The sequence below is a fragment of the Raphanus sativus genome, chromosome 4, assembly GCF_000801105.2.
Source record: "Raphanus sativus cultivar WK10039 chromosome 4, ASM80110v3, whole genome shotgun sequence".
Taxonomy (NCBI): domain Eukaryota; kingdom Viridiplantae; phylum Streptophyta; class Magnoliopsida; order Brassicales; family Brassicaceae; genus Raphanus; species Raphanus sativus.
Window position 1 is genome coordinate 44,913,050 of NC_079514.1, and position 17,870 is coordinate 44,930,919.

General features: G+C 31.1%; 2 protein-coding genes across 3 annotated transcripts; one reads left to right on the forward strand and one right to left on the reverse strand.

The window, feature by feature from the left end:
- Nucleotides 1–10,474: 10,474 nt before the first annotated feature.
- LOC108851145 (putative F-box/LRR-repeat protein At3g28410) lies at nt 10,475–11,887 on the forward strand. The gene is given in 3 exon segments (XM_057007575.1): nt 10,475–10,967; nt 10,969–11,448; nt 11,608–11,887. Coding segments are annotated over 3 exon segments (1,074 nt in total). The 5' UTR covers nt 10,475–10,538; the 3' UTR covers nt 11,773–11,887.
- Nucleotides 11,888–12,265: 378 nt separating this feature from the next.
- LOC108854943 (uncharacterized) lies at nt 12,266–16,522 on the reverse strand. 2 transcript variants are annotated; one of them, XM_018628620.2, is made up of 14 exons: nt 16,325–16,522; nt 15,958–16,039; nt 15,755–15,861; nt 15,378–15,504; nt 14,901–14,995; nt 14,695–14,818; nt 14,500–14,580; nt 14,181–14,279; nt 13,905–14,060; nt 13,746–13,800; nt 13,615–13,673; nt 13,290–13,334; nt 12,928–13,104; nt 12,266–12,822 (listed from the first exon to the last, which is right to left on the reverse strand). In XM_018628620.2, the coding sequence occupies exons 1-14, from the start codon at nt 16,360–16,362 to the stop codon at nt 12,457–12,459; spliced, it is 1,611 nt and encodes a 536-aa protein (XP_018484122.1). In that variant the 5' UTR covers nt 16,363–16,522; the 3' UTR covers nt 12,266–12,456. The 2 variants fall into 2 exon arrangements, with proteins under 2 accessions (XP_018484122.1, XP_018484121.1); XM_018628619.2 differs by having other exon boundaries at nt 13,615–13,679.
- Nucleotides 16,523–17,870: the final 1,348 nt, after the last annotated feature.

The window sequence follows — 17,870 nt, forward strand, 5'->3', positions numbered from 1 at the left end:
AAGCAAGCTCTATGTCTAGATGAATGCTCATTTGCTAACATGTCTCAAACATCAAATGTCTTTGGTTGAATAACATGCAAGCAATCATTACTAACAAGTCTATTAGCTATCTTAGCATCTTTAACAACAAATATCTTTGGCAAAGTACACTAAGAGCCTAGGAGAGTTGACTCAGGCATTTCATCAAACACCTTTTGGGTGGGAAATGCCTAGAGATCACCCTTTGAGTGGCCTACTCAAATGATGCATTAAGATCACTCTACTAGCAAGGAACAAGTATGATCTACACCTAAAACATCCTAGAACTAGCCTAATCACCCTTAATCACCCTAACCCATGAATTCAAAAGGTGATTACTCACTAATCTCCATGATTCCTCTTAAACTCATGATGGATTTCAGATTAATCATGTAGAGAAATAGATGAGAGATCACAAGAACAATAACAATCAATCCAAAAGAGAACTTTTCTTGAGAGAATTTTGTGTTCTTCAATAGATAAAAGATAATCTGCCAATGGTGGCTACAAAGCATACTTAAACATTAGGTTTTTCAGTGCAAAAACGTGCACAATAAATTGCAAAAAGGTCTTTCAAAAATAATAAAATCGTGCAGCTGGTCACGCGGAGCGACCCCAGAGAATCGCTCCAGCACGTCGCTCTGGCTTCGGGAGCGACCTCGGGTGGTCGCTCCGATGGGTCGCTCTGACCTTGTTTCTTCGTGTCTCCGAGTGATGAGAACGCGAGCGACTTGGAGTTATCGCTCTGGGAAGGTCGCTCTGAGAGGTGGGGCACAGCGACTCCGTAGGGTCGCTCCGGGAAGGTCGCTCCAGTGCTTTGCTCGTCCAATGATCACCTTTTTCACCTCTTTTGAGCTCCAAACACATCCAAATGTCTCCAATAACTTCACTTTGCACTCCAGTACCTAATAGAGACTTATGCATGCAAAATGCAACCTAAACATGTCTAAATCCTATTCTATATGATGAAAATGCATATGAATGAATAGCTAAAACAATGCAATTATGCAAGATATCATGTGTCAAACATGGTGAGCTTGTATAAAGAAGGGTTTGTTCATCACTTCATCTACTGATTAGTAATTTAGTATATATATATATGTGTGTATGTATCTGAAAGCAAAGAGTGATATGTATACAAAAGACGTGACGGATAAACAAAACAAAAAGGTACATCTTTGCATAGAATGGAACTCCATAAATTAATTGAATCCATGTTTTGAAGAAATGGCTTCAAGCGTCGGCCCTTAATTTCTTAGATTACGATCGGTGAAGAATAGCTGAAAATTTAGTGGAAGCATTAGATATAGTCAAACTAGGTGTTTTCCTGCACCATGTGCAGTAGAATTTTTTTATAATATTGTTTAATAGATAAATATAAATTATATTTATTTTTTATTAATATTATAAATTTTCTTTTTTCTTATCAATATTTTAATATAAATTTGATTTAACTGAACATTAAAATTAAGATATAAACAATTTTGTTTATTTTGAATATATTTAAGAATGTGCATGTATATATTTAAAATTATAATATTAGGTAGATTTTTCTATCTATTTATTTTAATTAAATATACTAAATAAATATGTAAAACTGCATAATTGTCAAAATTAAAATTAAACAATATTTATAAAATCTGTAGATATATATAAGAAACTAATGATTTTACGATTTAATTTGATTTTATGATTTAATTTTTATAATTTTCTAAAAATATGTATATATTTTTGAAATATTTTTAAATTAAATGATATTTAAAAATATGAAATGCCATAATTGAATATATTTATTTTAATAATGATTTATGAGTTATTACCATATTTTAAAAAAGTCCAAAAATATAAATCGGCAATAAATGTATATATGAGTTATTACCATATTTTAAAAAGTTTACCAAAAATATAAATTAACATTAAATATAATTGTCCATTTCATATTAATCTATAAAACATGTCATCAATTTTAGTAGTCATGTCACAATTATTAATCTAGGTGTTTCCCTCCACCATGTGTAGTGATAAATTTTTTAAAAGTTAAATTTTATATTTTAAATGTAATTTATTAATATTGTATATTTTATTATTTTGACCAATAATTAATATAAGTATCATTAATTAAGCATAAAATTAAGAGATTTTTTTTTAATTATATTTAAGAATATATATGTATATATATAAAGTTAAAATCTTAGATAAAAATATTATTTATTTCATTTGGTTAAATGTATTAAATCAACTTGTAAAAAATTACTAAAAATCATATAAAATTGTATAGTTATCAAAATTAAAACTAAATAATATTTATATAATTTGTAGATATCTAAAAGAAACTAATGATATTACGATTTTTTTTTTTAAATTCAGAAAATTTAGAAAATTTTAGATAATAAAAACTTCATAATTATAAAAGTAAAATTATATAATATTTCGAAATTTAAAATGTCATATTTGAATATATTTATTTTAGTGATGATTTATGAGTTATTAACATATTCTACAAAGTTTACCAAAAATATAAATCAATATTAAATGTAATATATGAGTTATTGCCATATTTTAAAAAGATTTCCAAAAATATATATAATCATTAAATGTAATTGTCCATGTCATATTTAACCATATGACATGTCATCAATCTTAATAGCCACGTCACAATTGTTTTTGTTAAAACGATTGTAGAGAAGACATGTGGCAAATCACTTCTCAAATATATACTAGGGGATTGGTGTCTCTTATCGGTGATAGGAGAAAAAAGTGCATGCAATGCAACTTGGCCATAGTGCATGCAATACTATTTATAAATGTAAATAGTGTTGTTTTATGTTTAAAATAAACGACATTGTTTCTCATTTTTTTGACACATCATAACTACCGTAAGGTGCCGCATGACTATTTTTTTGAGATAATTGGTTCCTATGCACCAACTAGCCTTCCTAATTAGCCATAAACACTCACAATGTTGAAACTAAAAGCGTTCTCATTTTACCCCTACCTTACTAAGCCAAGCTACAAGTATAGTTGTGTCAGTCAGTGTCGGAAACCATTCCCCAAGAAAAACAATACGCTTTGTTCGATGAAGTTCAAAATTGTGTCAGTTAATTGGAAGCTCATATCTTCTTCTCTCTTCTCTTATTCATTCTCTCTCTCTCTTTTTTTCCTTTTCTTCTTTTTTTTTTCTTAATCATGTTCTAGCTAGTTTATGAGAGAAAGATTCTATAAGACCAACTAAACCAACTAATTTTTCATCTATAAGAAGAAATCTCATCACTCTCAGGTGAAAACTAATTATTTTATTCAAATTTTTTTTTTTTGTATTGTTGATTGATTTGAATAAGTTCATGATAGATTCAATTATTCTATGATTTTTTTTTGGTGTTTGTGTTTTAACAAGAATAGTAATTGTCTCAAAAAAATTTATAAGATATGTTTTTGAGTTAGTAGACTGGATTCCAAGTATCAATTTAATAGAAAAAATCTTCATTTTACTGTCATGGTTTTTATGAAGGATAAATTAGGAGTTATAATCGTTTCAGACATATGTAGCCGTTATATTTTGTTTTTTCTATTAGCAGCTACTTAGTAGGTGAATTTGACTGATACATGTTTGTTGAGATTAAATAAAGTAGTTGAAGCTAACTGATAAATGTACTGATAAATGTTTTGTTAATTGTTACAAATCCCGACTGCTAATGTCTGATTAATAAAATGAAAGATGTTATAAGATAGTTATCGATAGTTGATACATAGTTTGTTGGTTGCTAAAAAATATACTGTCATTAGTTGATACATGCCAAGTTAGCTATTGCAAAAAAATGTGTGTTTTAATTGTTTAGATGTAGTGAAACATTATTGTTAGTTGAAACATGGTTTGCTAGCTGCTATGAAATTGACTGTCATTAACTGCTAAATATTTGGTTATATGTGTCTTTCAGAAGTTATTTTTTTCTTAAGCGTTTCACAAAAAGCAATTCTACTCCGGTGAAGACTGAAGAAAAAAAAGAAAAAGAAGTAAGTCAAAGGAAATAAAGAAAGAGACAATGATGTTGATCCTAGATGTTGAAGTATTTGATGCACTGAACACTAACCAATCTGACAACCTCGCGGCTCTATTCTAGAATCTATACACTACTGAGTTTAGATGTTGACATTTTCGTTTATAAACTTTAAATTATTCTTAACAAGTATGGTTACATAGTAGCAACTAACTAATATATTACCAGTTAACGTCAATTTGTAACAACAATTTGTATACTTGTAGTATTTTTAGTTTATCCTTCTAATGGTTCATTGTGGCTTAACTATCACTCAAGTATAAGTCTTCAATTTGCGCCTTATTTGTGGGCAATCTACTTATCACCATTTTGTTAACTGCTAAACGTTTTGGTTATTCATTATCAACTAATATCCTCATATAAATTAGCTACCACATATTTTTGCTGTAGTTAAAAATTTCACTAACCGCTACATTATATTCACAAATTACTCTTACTGCAGCGTTTCTATCCATGTTACAGCTTTAATTAATTTCTTCTTACAGGTTCTTCCTTTTGTGTCAATAATCAGAAATTTTCTCCCTGGCTTGTATATCTGATATTTGATTCGATAAATTGTTTGTCAGCTTGTGCACTATTTGATACTTGGGTTTTTACCTCATAAATAGATTGATACATGGTTTGTGTATTAATACATTGTTGATAAAGGACATATTTAGCTGATAAATCATTTTCTATATGATACATGTTTTGTTAGCTTGTTAGCTAATGTATATATTGATAGTAAATAATTCATAAAGTGATTAAGATGTTACAAAAGAGTTGTCTATAATTGATATTTGGTTTTTGTTTCTCATAAATTGTCTGTCAACTTGTATATTGTTTTATAATTGGTTTGTTAGCTGCTAAATGGCGGATACATTATTTGTGAGTTAGTATCTTGTTTGATAAATTGTTTGTTGTATGATACATAATATATTATCTGATACATGTTTTTTTAGCTGGTGAATAGTTTATTATTTTTTGATTCACAATACATGGTTTGGTTGTTCTTATATATGAGACTAATATAACATTATGAGGCTTGCTATCTATGAGATGATTGAAAATTTATTTCCAAAAATTTAGTGTGTTAAAATAGAAAACATACATAATAGTTTACACATTCTTTTATACCAAAAATATTAAAAGTATTATCGTCAGTTGATATATTGGATGTTATCTTCTCCAAAACAATGTACCGACTAACAAATTATGTACCAGCTAAGGATAACTATTGTGTAACAATTTACCGATTATTTATTACGTAACTGCAACTGGTTTTTAACAGCTACTAAAATATAATATCTACTAAATAAAAAAATATCAACTAACACATATGTTTTCGAAAGCGTGTTCTTCTTGAACTTCTGATACATCACTATATGAAGTATGGATTTCCATCGATTTTTTTGAACCTTTGTCGAAATATTTTTAAGAATTCATTAAAAAAAATTTGGATCTTAGAAGAAGGTTTGAGAGTAGACTGTCAAAAGTTTGAGACTGTTAAATCAGAGTTAAAGAAGGTTGAAAATTCAGCAAGACATGCAAATGAGATAAGAGTAAATAGTTTATATGGAAGTTTTGATTTCTCCATCAAACTGAATAAATTTGAAGACCAAAATTGTATCATGAAAAAAAAAATAAGAATCAAGTGTTTACTTACAGATGATATTGTAGGTGAAAATAAAATAAAAAAGGAAAAAATGTAAACGAAAGAGATGAGATAGAAAAAAAATGAATGTCTGAGGAAAAGAATGGCATAAGAACAAAATAATCGACAAAAAGAGAGAGTGAAAAGAAAGAGAGAGTAAAGAGAAGGAAAGAGAGTTAAAAAAGAGAAAAAATAGAGAGAAAACATGTGGATGAGAAGAGATGTAGCTGCAGTCTACTTTGGTGAACAGCTTTCTATGAAATCTGCAATCAAATCTTCATGTGTCAGTTTTAGCTGTATGTTGTCGACTAGTGTGTCAGACTCAAGGGGCTTCTTCGACATTTTTGGGGGTTAATTGTATGGGTTGAGCTCATAATGTTTAATCGATGGTGGATCTCTAATTTGAACCTCTTTTATGGGTAAGATGCTAATTGTCCCCTTCTATTTTTTTGTCAAAGTAGATTGATACGCTTCAATAAAAAGTGGGAAACATTTCAAATTAGTTCGAAGTTGGGTTGAAATATGCACTAACTTATCAAAGTTTCAAAAAAAAAAAATATGCACTAACCAATTGTATAAATATGAAAAAGCTCAAATGGTTTTGCACAGCTGGAAAACGCCTTTTTCATACGTGTAAGATTTGTTATGGGTCCCATAACCAAAATTGGTCATACCATTTATACCCTCTATTTGAAAAGAGGACAAAATCATCGCATGTGCTATTGCTCTCTTTTTCCAATCATTAAAATATCTAGAGACCATCACCGGCTACGCCCGGATTATTTCATTAATTTTTTTTACTCTAATCTATTGTATTTATTTATTACTAATATATATATATATATAAGACATAATATGACTACAAATAAAAATTGGTGAAGAGAACCTATATGTTCTTTTATGGTGCTAAATGTCTCAAGAAGATTCTGTTACCCATTATCTTGTACTCTCTTTATTATTATAATTGATGTTTATAAATTTTATTTTTGTTTCAATTTTGTGATTTTTTCAAATTTTGTGCAACATTTTAATGTAGTTTGGTGTTTTTGACCAATTATATTTTATGGAATGATATTTTATTGATTGGATTAAATTAATTAATAAAAAATTAATATTTTTTTAGTGATTATGCAAAACATTTAACATCAATTAATATGAAATTTAGAAATTACATTTCTTTATTGTTTGCTGAAACAAACATCTATTTTCATAATATATACATTTATGGTAATCCGTAATCATGAACATGTTCAGCTTTGGTTAGGATCACTTCAAAAAGGTTCTGAGGTAAGGTTTCTAACCTACTGACATATTTTTATAATCCGTTTTTGCTTTATGTTCCTTTGTTTTGTTTTATTTGTTGTTTTAGGTTTTTGAACATAAATTAATTAAATATTTAATTTCTATATATTTAGAAAATAAGAACATCATGACTTATATATTTAATTATATTTCAAACCAGTTAAAAAGTAAATTGGATAGGTAATAAAATTTGCATTAAAACTTAAACTACACTTATTTAGAAATTTACTTTGCAACGACAACTAAACCGAAATGTAAGTAGTATGTGGTTGTTGCTATTATCAATTTGGTGTTATTTTTTGTTTAAATAGTTGTGGGTTTGTTTCTTTAACAGAAAGAAGTTGTTGATTTGTATGTGATGTTGTTTTTTTGTATGCGATGTTGTTTTCTCTTGTAAACGTTTGAAGGTGGCTTTCTTTTATAATTATTTATTAGTATCTTGTTATGTTACTGTCATTTATATCTTGTTATGTTACTCTCATTTATATAAACATCTTGTTATGTTACTCTCATTTATATCTTGTTATGTTACTCTCATTTATATAAACATCACTTTCTTTGCCTGCCATGGGTCTTTCCAGCTTCTTATGCAAGCTTACTCATCACTGTGATTGATTGAGCTACCGGAAGAAATGATGAGGAAATCTGGTTTAACACTAACCTGAACCGAGCTCATGCAGATAACTTTACTTGTTGCTTGTCGCTTTCACCTCCATTGATGTCATTACGTTCTTGTTTATCTCCAAGTTATATGTGTATCGTCGGGTAGAAACCAAGTCTAAGAAATCACAATACAAATTTTTGACTTGTCAAGTATAAGAAATCACAATACAAATTGGGTTGAAGGCGTAACTCGTTAAGGCTCTGATCTGATTCTTCCTGCTAACAGTTCAGCTATGCGTAGTGGACCACTTCGTGTGTCAAACATGGTGAGCTTGTATAAAGAAGGGTTTGTTCATCACTTCATCTACTGATTAGTAATTTAGTATATATATATATGTATGTATCTGAAAGCAAAGAGTGATATGTATACAAAAGACGTGACAGATAAACAAAACAAAAAGGTACATCTTTGCATGGAATGGAACTCCATAATTAATTGAATCTATGTTTTGAAGAAATGGTTTCAAACGTCGGCCCTTAAATTCTTGGATTACGATCGGTGAGGAATAGCTGAGAATTTAGGAGAAGCATTAGATATAGTCAAATTTGTATCTCTTATAGGTGATAGGAGAAGAAAGTGTATGCAAATTGGCCATAGTGCATGCAACACTATTTATAAATGTAAATAGTGTTGTTTTATGTTTACAATAAAAGACATCGTTTCGCATTTTTTAAACATATAATCACTACCGTAAGGTGCCTCATGACTATTTCTATTTTTTGTCAAAGTAGATTGATACGCTTCAATGAAAAGTGGGAAACATTTCAAATTAGTTCGAAGTTGGGTTGAAATATGCACTAACTTATCAAAGTTTCAAAAAAATAAAAATATGCACTAACCCATTGTATAAATATATAAAAGCTCGAATATTAATTTTAGTTTTAGTGGACATGATGCACGAATATTAATTTTAGTTTTAGTTTTTATTTATTTATACTAAATAGTTTTTATTAATTTTAGTTTTAGTTTTTATTTATTTATACTAAATATTTAATTCTAAATTTTCTATGAAACTAATGATATATAGTAAAATTCTACACATACAATTAAATATTTTTTTAGTTATTGTATTAAAATAATTTATATATATACTATAAAATTAAGGAATTAATATGTGATTTATGCATTAATATGTGATTTTCATAGTTTTATTTTGTATTTGTAGTTTTTGTTTTAAAATATTTTTTGTGTGTTTTGATGGTTTTTTTTGGTAGGTAATTTTTTGGGTAGGTTTGTGTGTTTTGATGATAGTTTTTATATTTTATTATTTTGAAAATATTTTTTTTACTATTATTAATATTTTCATTTTATCAATTTAAAACCAAAAACTAAAACAACCATTCATGTTTTTCTAAAAACCAAAATCTCCTGCAAAATCAAAAAACAAAACTCAAAAACTAATATTTTGAGTTGTTCCTAGATTTGCGTATTCACACAATTTTAGAGGAATGTGTTAAGATTAGAAAATGCAATCATAACAAATTTAACAAACTTTGGAATTTGTAGATATCGTATTCCCTAGATGTAGAATATATATTGGAAGTACTATTACTGATTTTAATAAAAGTACACTGCCTAACAAATGTGGAATTGAATTTTTACTACGTCAATGGCTTTGATTGGTAACATGTATTACACTTGATTTAGGTTGAGTTAAACAAATAAATCAAAAATGTTACCAATCATAAATTAGTTTTAAGATTTTGAAGTTGTGTTTGAGTTAGAATTGATTGTTGTTGAGTTACAATTTTGAGTTATAGCCTTTGTAAAAATGATAACTCAAATCTTAAATCAAAATCAACAAAAATTCCATGTGTTAAGATTTGTGTTAAAGAAATTTTTAGCTTTGTCAACTAACTACCCACGTCTGTTTTTTTGAACATGAACAATTTAAAAATTTACAATACATTATACACGTAGCATAGCATGTACGTTTTGTTTACATTAATTAATACAATATATTTAACAATTTAATATTAGTTATATATTTGTTAGCCAAAGTTTTTTTTCTAAATTATACTAAAAAGCTTTTCTAAAATCATATTTTCATGATGACAAAAAAAAAATCATATTTTCATTTTAATTGCTCGAAAATTCTATCATTTTAGTTGTTAATTTTCTTTTGGTGAAAAAAAAATTACGTAAATAAAATATTTGTATAAGTTCTACTTAAATAGTCAGTTAAAGTTTTCAAATAGTTTTTCTTTTAAATATTATTGGATAATTAAAAATTATGTACACAAATTATTTGTATATATACAAAAATCTATATATCAACATCCTTAATTGATTTTAGTTTATATATTTTATTTTTAAAAAGAATCTTATTAAATATTATTTATATTTAAAAATAATATATACTGCAATTTATACATCAAAAATGTTACCAATCAACAATATTGATAAAAAAATAATTTATATTTTTATTGCGACTTCACCACATAAATCTACAGTTTTTACCACATAATTTTTACTGCAAGTTACATCAAATTGTAATTTTTATTGTAAATCAACTCTAATACAACATGTTACCAGTAGAATATGAAATCTGCTATTCCTAAAACAAAACCTAAAATATTTACATAACAATTTTTAGATCCCAAAAAAACTACTACTAAATTGATATGAGTATTTCTTCCGAAGTTTCTATTTTCGTAATATTTCCAGTCTATAAAATTATTTATTTCATTAATTTTGATAAATAGAAAAACAATTAAAATAAAAATGGGACCAAATGGTTTATCCCATTATAACAATCATTTTGAAATTTTGTTTTACATTTCTAATATTCCCAAGAAAAAACTGTGCTTTAAACTATAAAAAGGAAACCCTAAAAATATCTGCAAATCATAGACCAATAGTTAGCATGGCGGATTGGCTAAGGAGACGGCGCCAGCGACAACGTCGTAAAAAAACTAAACACCGCAAAACCAAACGAGCAAAGGATGTTCGTGGAGACTTCATCAGCTCCATGCCAGATGAGATCCTTCACCATATTCTCTCCTTTACCGTCACCATCTCAGCCATCAGAACTTCTGTCTTGTCCAGACGATGGAGGCATTTATGGCGCGAGTTAACTTCTCTCTACATCCAAGACTTTGGACCACAGGCTCGAGGGATAAATCAAATCCTAACTAACTACACAGCTCCCAAAATCATGAGCTTCCATCTTGGTATCTACATTGATGATCACTCTACTCCTCGGATTAATAGCTGGATAGAGTTCGCTATGTCCCGCAGGGTGCAGGATCTGTCAGTGACCTTCTATAATCGCAGGAAGTATATTTTTCCAGATTTTTTTTTATCATAGTTCTTCTATAAGGCAACTCAGCATAGAATTGGGGGATAGATATATGATTTCAGGAGTCACAGTCTCTTGGGAATCCCTAAGGAATTTGTCACTGCATAGCTGTCTTATTAGAGAAGAATCCATTGCGAATATTATCGCTGGCTCTCCAAAACTTGAAAGCTTGGCACTGTATGACTGTGGTGTATTTCAATGTCTTGACCTGAGTAAGTCATTGAGTCTGACAAGATTGGAAATAGAGCACCACCGTTGGAATTCACGACCAACCAAGATTATAGCTCCACATATCCATTATTTGAGATTGAAAGCCTATGATACATGTAATTTAGTGGACGTCTCTTCTTTGACTCAAGCTAACCTTGATATTGGCGTTAAAGGAAACTTTGATGTCCTTTTAACCATGGTGTTGAAGATGCTAGCAAAATTACAGAATGTAGAGAGACTTACCGTTAGTAGAACCGTTCTTCAGGTATGTTAGTTTGATGTTAAGGTCGTTAACTATTGTATAAATGCTTGTACTATCAATCAAAGCCTTGAAAACATGAACTTGCTATTTAGTCTTTGACAAATGTCCTTGACATGTTAGATTTAACCTTTGTGTGATTTTTTTCCAATGGATTTTTGTTAGATTCTATCTGTTGCTGAGATCCGCCGTTTTCCTTTCCGAGTGCTCAGAGTCCAAACTTTGACTATTAAAACCAAGTTTGTTCGATCTGGTATTCCTGGCACAGCATGGTTGCTACAAAATTCACCTGAGTTAAAGAAGCTAATAGTACACACTACACACGACTGACAAAGACAGCATGCTGGTAATATATCTATACCAGAAACCTCTTTTATCGTTTTATCTATGATAAGACTAATAATTAAGTAAGAACATAAGAGCCATGCATTTCTTCCACTTTTTGTGACCTAGTTTGATATAAGATTAGTATTTTTGTAGATCAACAAAAAAATAGTGAAAGTATGTCATAATTAATGTGCTTTTGGATTTACTCTTGATGTACGACATAATAACCATTGCAGCTTGTCTCTCTCCACTGATGTGTATGTTCATTAAAATATTTAGAGATTTAGAGTGCTCTCACTGAGATGGGATGGCACATGGCGTCTCATATTTTTTTAGAGGACCTGGATTCAAATCCAAGCCAATTCAGATTTTCCATTTATATGGCCATACGAGAAGGTATCAGTGGTCAATCCTCCAGAGGAGATACCCCGGGTAAAGAAGAAGATTATCTCTTTGCCTGTTCATTACAAGGGATAAAAGACCGTTTGGTCAAAGCTAACAACAAAACAAGCGATGCTTTTCTCTTGACAAGAACCGTAAGATGGAATAAATTCATAAAAAATCACAATCAGAAGATAACTTGACGTTACAAACCTTTTTTGTTTTTTTTTTGCTAAAAAAACAAAACCTTTAAACAGTTAAGCTTTGCTTTCTAATTTACCCAAACAAAAACACATCTTAATGATATTATCTACTTTTGAAGAAATTAAGATCCCATCGGCGTAATAACCCGTCTAAGAGGTTTCCTGATGTGCTACTACGTCCAACCACAGTCACTGTTGCCTTTGTTCGTGCTGACAAGTCAATAGCGTCACCTGTGTCCTGACTCATTTTGGGTGAAGCATAAGGAACAAAACCATTTACAGGTCCTGGAAGAGAATCTGATGTTTTGCATGTAGGATTGTCTTCAGAAGATGGTAGTGTTGGACCGGAAGCAGAATATGTCTCAGGATGTGCTGATTCTGGTTCTGTATCGGTCTTGGAAGGTTCTTTATTCTGATGAGTTTCGACCTCCACGTCCTTGAGCGATTTCATCACGGCTTCCATCAGCATCTGAAGCCATTTAAGATATGTGAGAACAAATGAATATCGAGCAAAGTCATAAGGAGGGATCAAAGGTGAGACAAATCCAAATTTTTATTTATTTTAATTTCTCACCCTCTCTTCTTCATCTGCATTAGATGGAAAATCTGCCAACTCGTCTACTTGAAACTCCACATATTGATCATCATCTAAAGCTACAGATAGATGAGGAGGATACGGATCCCCATTAGACAAATCAAAGCTGATCATATCAGAAGATGAACTACTGGAGACTTCGTAATTCTCTTTTTCCTGAAATAAAACATATCATGCAAAATATCAGTATATGTACAGAAGTTGGTCGCCCAACCACTAGTGTCTACTATTGTTGATCGAAAAGCCATCATATACATGAATCAAACTGATTAGAGTCAATCGCCAATGAACATGAACATGAACAGATAAAGAGAGAAAAAGAAGAGAAACTGATCATATACCTTGGTTTCTGAAGATGAATGATTAGATGGGGCGGTCGAAGGAACCTGAAAGTAAGTAATAAAAGGACCATCAAACACTGAGATGCAGAAGCTTACAATCCATACCACATTGTGGGTAATTTCTTTAAAGAAGCAAGCGAAGTAAACACTATTAGTTTGGTAGCTATGCAAAAACAGTTCCATGGCTTCTATGATTCCAAGTTTGGAAATAATCAGATGTGACTTCCTTTTGACGCTATAAGCACTGATGGTTCCATGTTTCTAGGAAATCAGTAAAGATAGAACCATATTTCAAACATGCAGAACGTAGTCACGAACCACCAACCTCTGTGCGACTCATAGGTCTTTTCATGCGGACTTCATTGATTGCATCAGAGGTACTGCCTGCAGCTAAACTTGAAACCAATGAGTAAAAGATGTTGCCACGTGGTTATATAAAACCTCCAGATGACTTACTTTTCTGAGCGGAGGATGGTTGAGAACTTAGCTCTTGCATGGTACTCCACCTGCCCTGAACATAGAACAGTTAACATCATTGACCTTTTCTCACTAAAAGAGACAAAACCACTCCAAAAGAAACTAAACAGTCTGATGCATCTCTGCAAGATTCACTACCTTGACAAAATACTCATGCACCGGGTCAAACAATCTGGTTCCAACCACCTCTGGAGGTTGAAGAACGTTATGGAAAAAGATGTTTATTGAGTCAAAGTAGAACTGTGGCCGCGGTGAATTGTGGTCTCCCTCGAATTTGATCATGTTTTTGTCTCCCTGGCATAAAATCAAAACGCGGCTACATGGTCAAGGGTTTATTGAGAACTTCTGAGAGGCTTAGAGGAAGTTAAAAGGATAATATGAAGAAAGTCATCTTCTGTGGCATGGAAAACTTACAATGTATGTTTCATATATACGCTCTGAGTGATGAGGGCGGATAAAGTCATCGTCTATGGCATGTCCAAATAAAACTGGAACAAAACATGACTTCGCTACCTGAAACAAAACATCACATACCATAAAAACAGAGAGCTAGAAAAAGAATCCTTCACTAACATCTGTATTTGGTACATGTACATTAAAACTTCTTTATACCAAAGAATGTGTGAATCTCAGAGGTTGAGACCTCACAGAATGTGAGCAAAATACGAAAATGATAAAAGATGTTATAAATTAGTTAAATCAACTAGAAAGACAAACTACCAGAGGAAACGACCTTAATGGTGTTGAGATCCGTTATGTCAAACTGGGCTTTCTTCTGAACAGCTCTCCGCATATATTGTATTGCAAATTTAATCTAAATACAAAAAATTGAAAAAGAGCTTAAGATAAAATAATGTGGAAACCTTGTTAGTAGGCAGAAGAAAAAAACTCACGAGAAACAGAAGTTACAAGTTTACTTTTAACTTACAGTAAACTTGGGTAATGGGAACTTATATGTATCTACAAGTTCCATCATCAAATCGACCAAATCAGAGAATGGACTGTCTAGAACCATCGCTGCGATAGAGGGATCCTCAGCTCCATACATCAAGCTAGAAAATAAGTGTAAGCAGTTCCAAACAGTTACTTGAAATGACAAAAGTAGATCAACAAATGAAAGACGTAAAAGGAAACCTTGTGACAGCACCCATTGAACGACCCCATAAGCCAATCAGGGACACATTTCCATCTGTGCGCAAATACTCAACCACCGCTTTCAGATCATCTTTCTGCAAGGAGACGCATCACGTTTAGCAATGATCAAAGAAGTAACTATTCTCACACTTGAGGAAAATGGCTAGTAAAACCCAGTGAACGAGGTAAATCTTTAACTATCGACAACCTAACCAAGACACCTACAATTCCACTTGTCACTATAACATGAACTAGGTAACAGTAAGGTAGCTCTACAGACCAAATCAAGCAGCAAATGTGTACTGATTTTGATTGGAAAAGACAAATACAGAATTCAAGAAACATATATAACCTAACAAATATCATTCGACAATCAAATATATCGACTTTGGACAACTTGTTTCCATAAAACAGCTATAACTCTAAGCCACAGAGAATAAAAGAAATTTTATAAAGAAAGGATCAGAGGAGCAATACTTCGTTCCATCCCAATGTGACATACTCCCCGCCAGAGAGACCAGATCCCGAGAAGTCAAGTGTGAAAATAGTGATGTTTGAAGGAAGTAAAACGATAGCAGCTTCACTGGCATCAGCTCTACATCCACTGAGAATAATAAGCCCATTAATGACTAATACGCTAAAGAAAACAACAATAACAACCAAGGAGTAGGGGTGGAATTACTGGACAATAAACAATTAATTATGACCAACTGAAGTACAAATATTATTACAGTGCAAAGCATGGTTGTCATAACAGCAATTGCAAGATGATTGATTTAGCTTATCTCACCAGTAGAGCTCAGATGGAAATCCTAATAAATTTAAAAAAAAAAAGAAAAGAAGTTAAAGATAACCTGTTTCCATGGCAGTATATAACACAAGGTAGAGGCCTATCTTCGGGACGCTGCTCAAGTGGCATGTAATGACTACACTTAAGGACATCTCCCCTGATGTTTTTGACCTGTCAGATATAAGATTCTCCACTATTAACCTTAGGTGAAGAAACGATTAAACTAAACTAAACTAAACTAGAGCCTCAAAAGGATTATATATATACCTCTAAATCTTTCCGCTGGTACCATCTCCCTTTGAGCAAGAACTCCTGTTCCAAGAGATCATGTTCCGGTTTGTATTCAGCTCTGCATCAGAAAACCAAAAAAAAAAAACAAATCTTGTAATGGAATTTGAAGATGTAAAGGGGTTTCCTTGAGTGATTTAACCTAATCTTGTAACTAGTCTGGTATAATTCATCTCAAAAGGAGATTATAATCACAAAAATAAAGTTACTAAAAAAAGTTCAAAATCTGAAACTCTAAACTTGATTCATAAGCAAATTGTAAAAATACTAAAAGAGGAAACTAAAACTCAAACTTCCAAAATAAGCAAGTTTTATAAGTTCTAAAAAAAATAAAGAGCTTCTTCACCTTGGAGGTCGAATGATGAAGTTAACAAGCTGCTCCATTTCAGAAAATCAACACCTTCTTCTCAGTCTTCTTATCTTTCTCACGATTTGTCGAATCGTTTGAGAAAAAGAACAATATGCATATAGAAGAGAAAGACGAAACGGAGGGACGAAGTGAGATGGAAAGGGGGGGGGGGACACACGCAGAGAAAGAGAAATAAAGAAGCAATAGAAACGGCTTTTTTGCCTGAGCTCAACTGTTTTTTCTTTTCTTTTCAATTCTCTCCTTTTTTATTATATAAAAACTCGTAAACTAGTCCCCACATTTTTGTCACTTTTGACATTAACGTCACAATATTTATTTTGGGTTTTGAAATTTACCCCGTTTTGAAGAGTAATTACGGAATTGTTGATATATAATCATTAACCATTATTGTTATTCAGAAGGTTTTCAGTGAAAGCTGACAAAGCGACAATTCAAATCAAAGCCTCTTTTGTTTTTATTTTTCTTTTCTTTTTCCGGAATTTTTTTCTTAATACTAAATTAAGGTTTTTACTTTTTACTCGAGAACACGTATTGTCGTTTATAGGTGGGCTTAGGTTAGGACTGTCTCATTTAGAAAGAAAACGAATAATAGGGTGACTTGGAAATTCCAACACCTAAATGCACATCTGGCACAGAGATTATCACAGCACTTGAAAGACTTTCTTCTCTTGTGGATATATGCTGGCACCATGTATGGAGTGGAAAGTTAGACTGGAAATACAGTTGAAAGAATTTGGATCAGAATCAGAATATCCGTATTTCTTAACATGAGAAAGAACACTCACGTAGAATTCATTGGTGTATTTCAATACCATACCTTTTCTATTTATTTATTTTTATACCTTTTTTTATTAGAACAAAGAAATCTTCTACTCTTCTTTATTTGCCAAAAACCGAATTGGCACCTTCAGTTTTATCCTCGTTTTTTGTTGTTGTTTGTTATTGGTTTACTGTATCTTCTAGTTGGATATTTGTTTTATGTTGTTTGATGATTGTTGGTGATTGATTTCGGGACTCCTAGAAATTTTCTAAATGAGTATTTGTCTGAATATTCACATCTCCTTTCTTTTCAGGTGAGTTTGATGAAGTGTAGGAACAGTCGTCTTGGTGTAGTGCAAAGTTTTTGGATGTTGGGTTTTCTGTATGTTGTTTCAATTTAAGATTTGGTAACTTTATTTAAACGTTTTCTATTTGTTTAATATCCTTTTATACGATTTTTGGTTCAATCCTTGAAAATAAGTTTCGCATTGATTTCAGTGTGTTTTTTGCCGGTGAAAACAATGTGAATAAATACCCCTTTTTTGAAGTACTTGAACATCTATGGATTCAATCAGATTAAGTCTTGTCTGATTAATGCTCTGTAGATCGTGGGGGCTAACATAATCAACGTTTCTTTTATAGAGAACGAGAACATTCTAGAATCTCTAACTTTAATCAAACTCCCCCTATTTTTACCACTCCTTCAGGTAAAATTTAAGATTTAAAAAAAAATCACTCTAATATTGTTCTTGGTATTAATGCT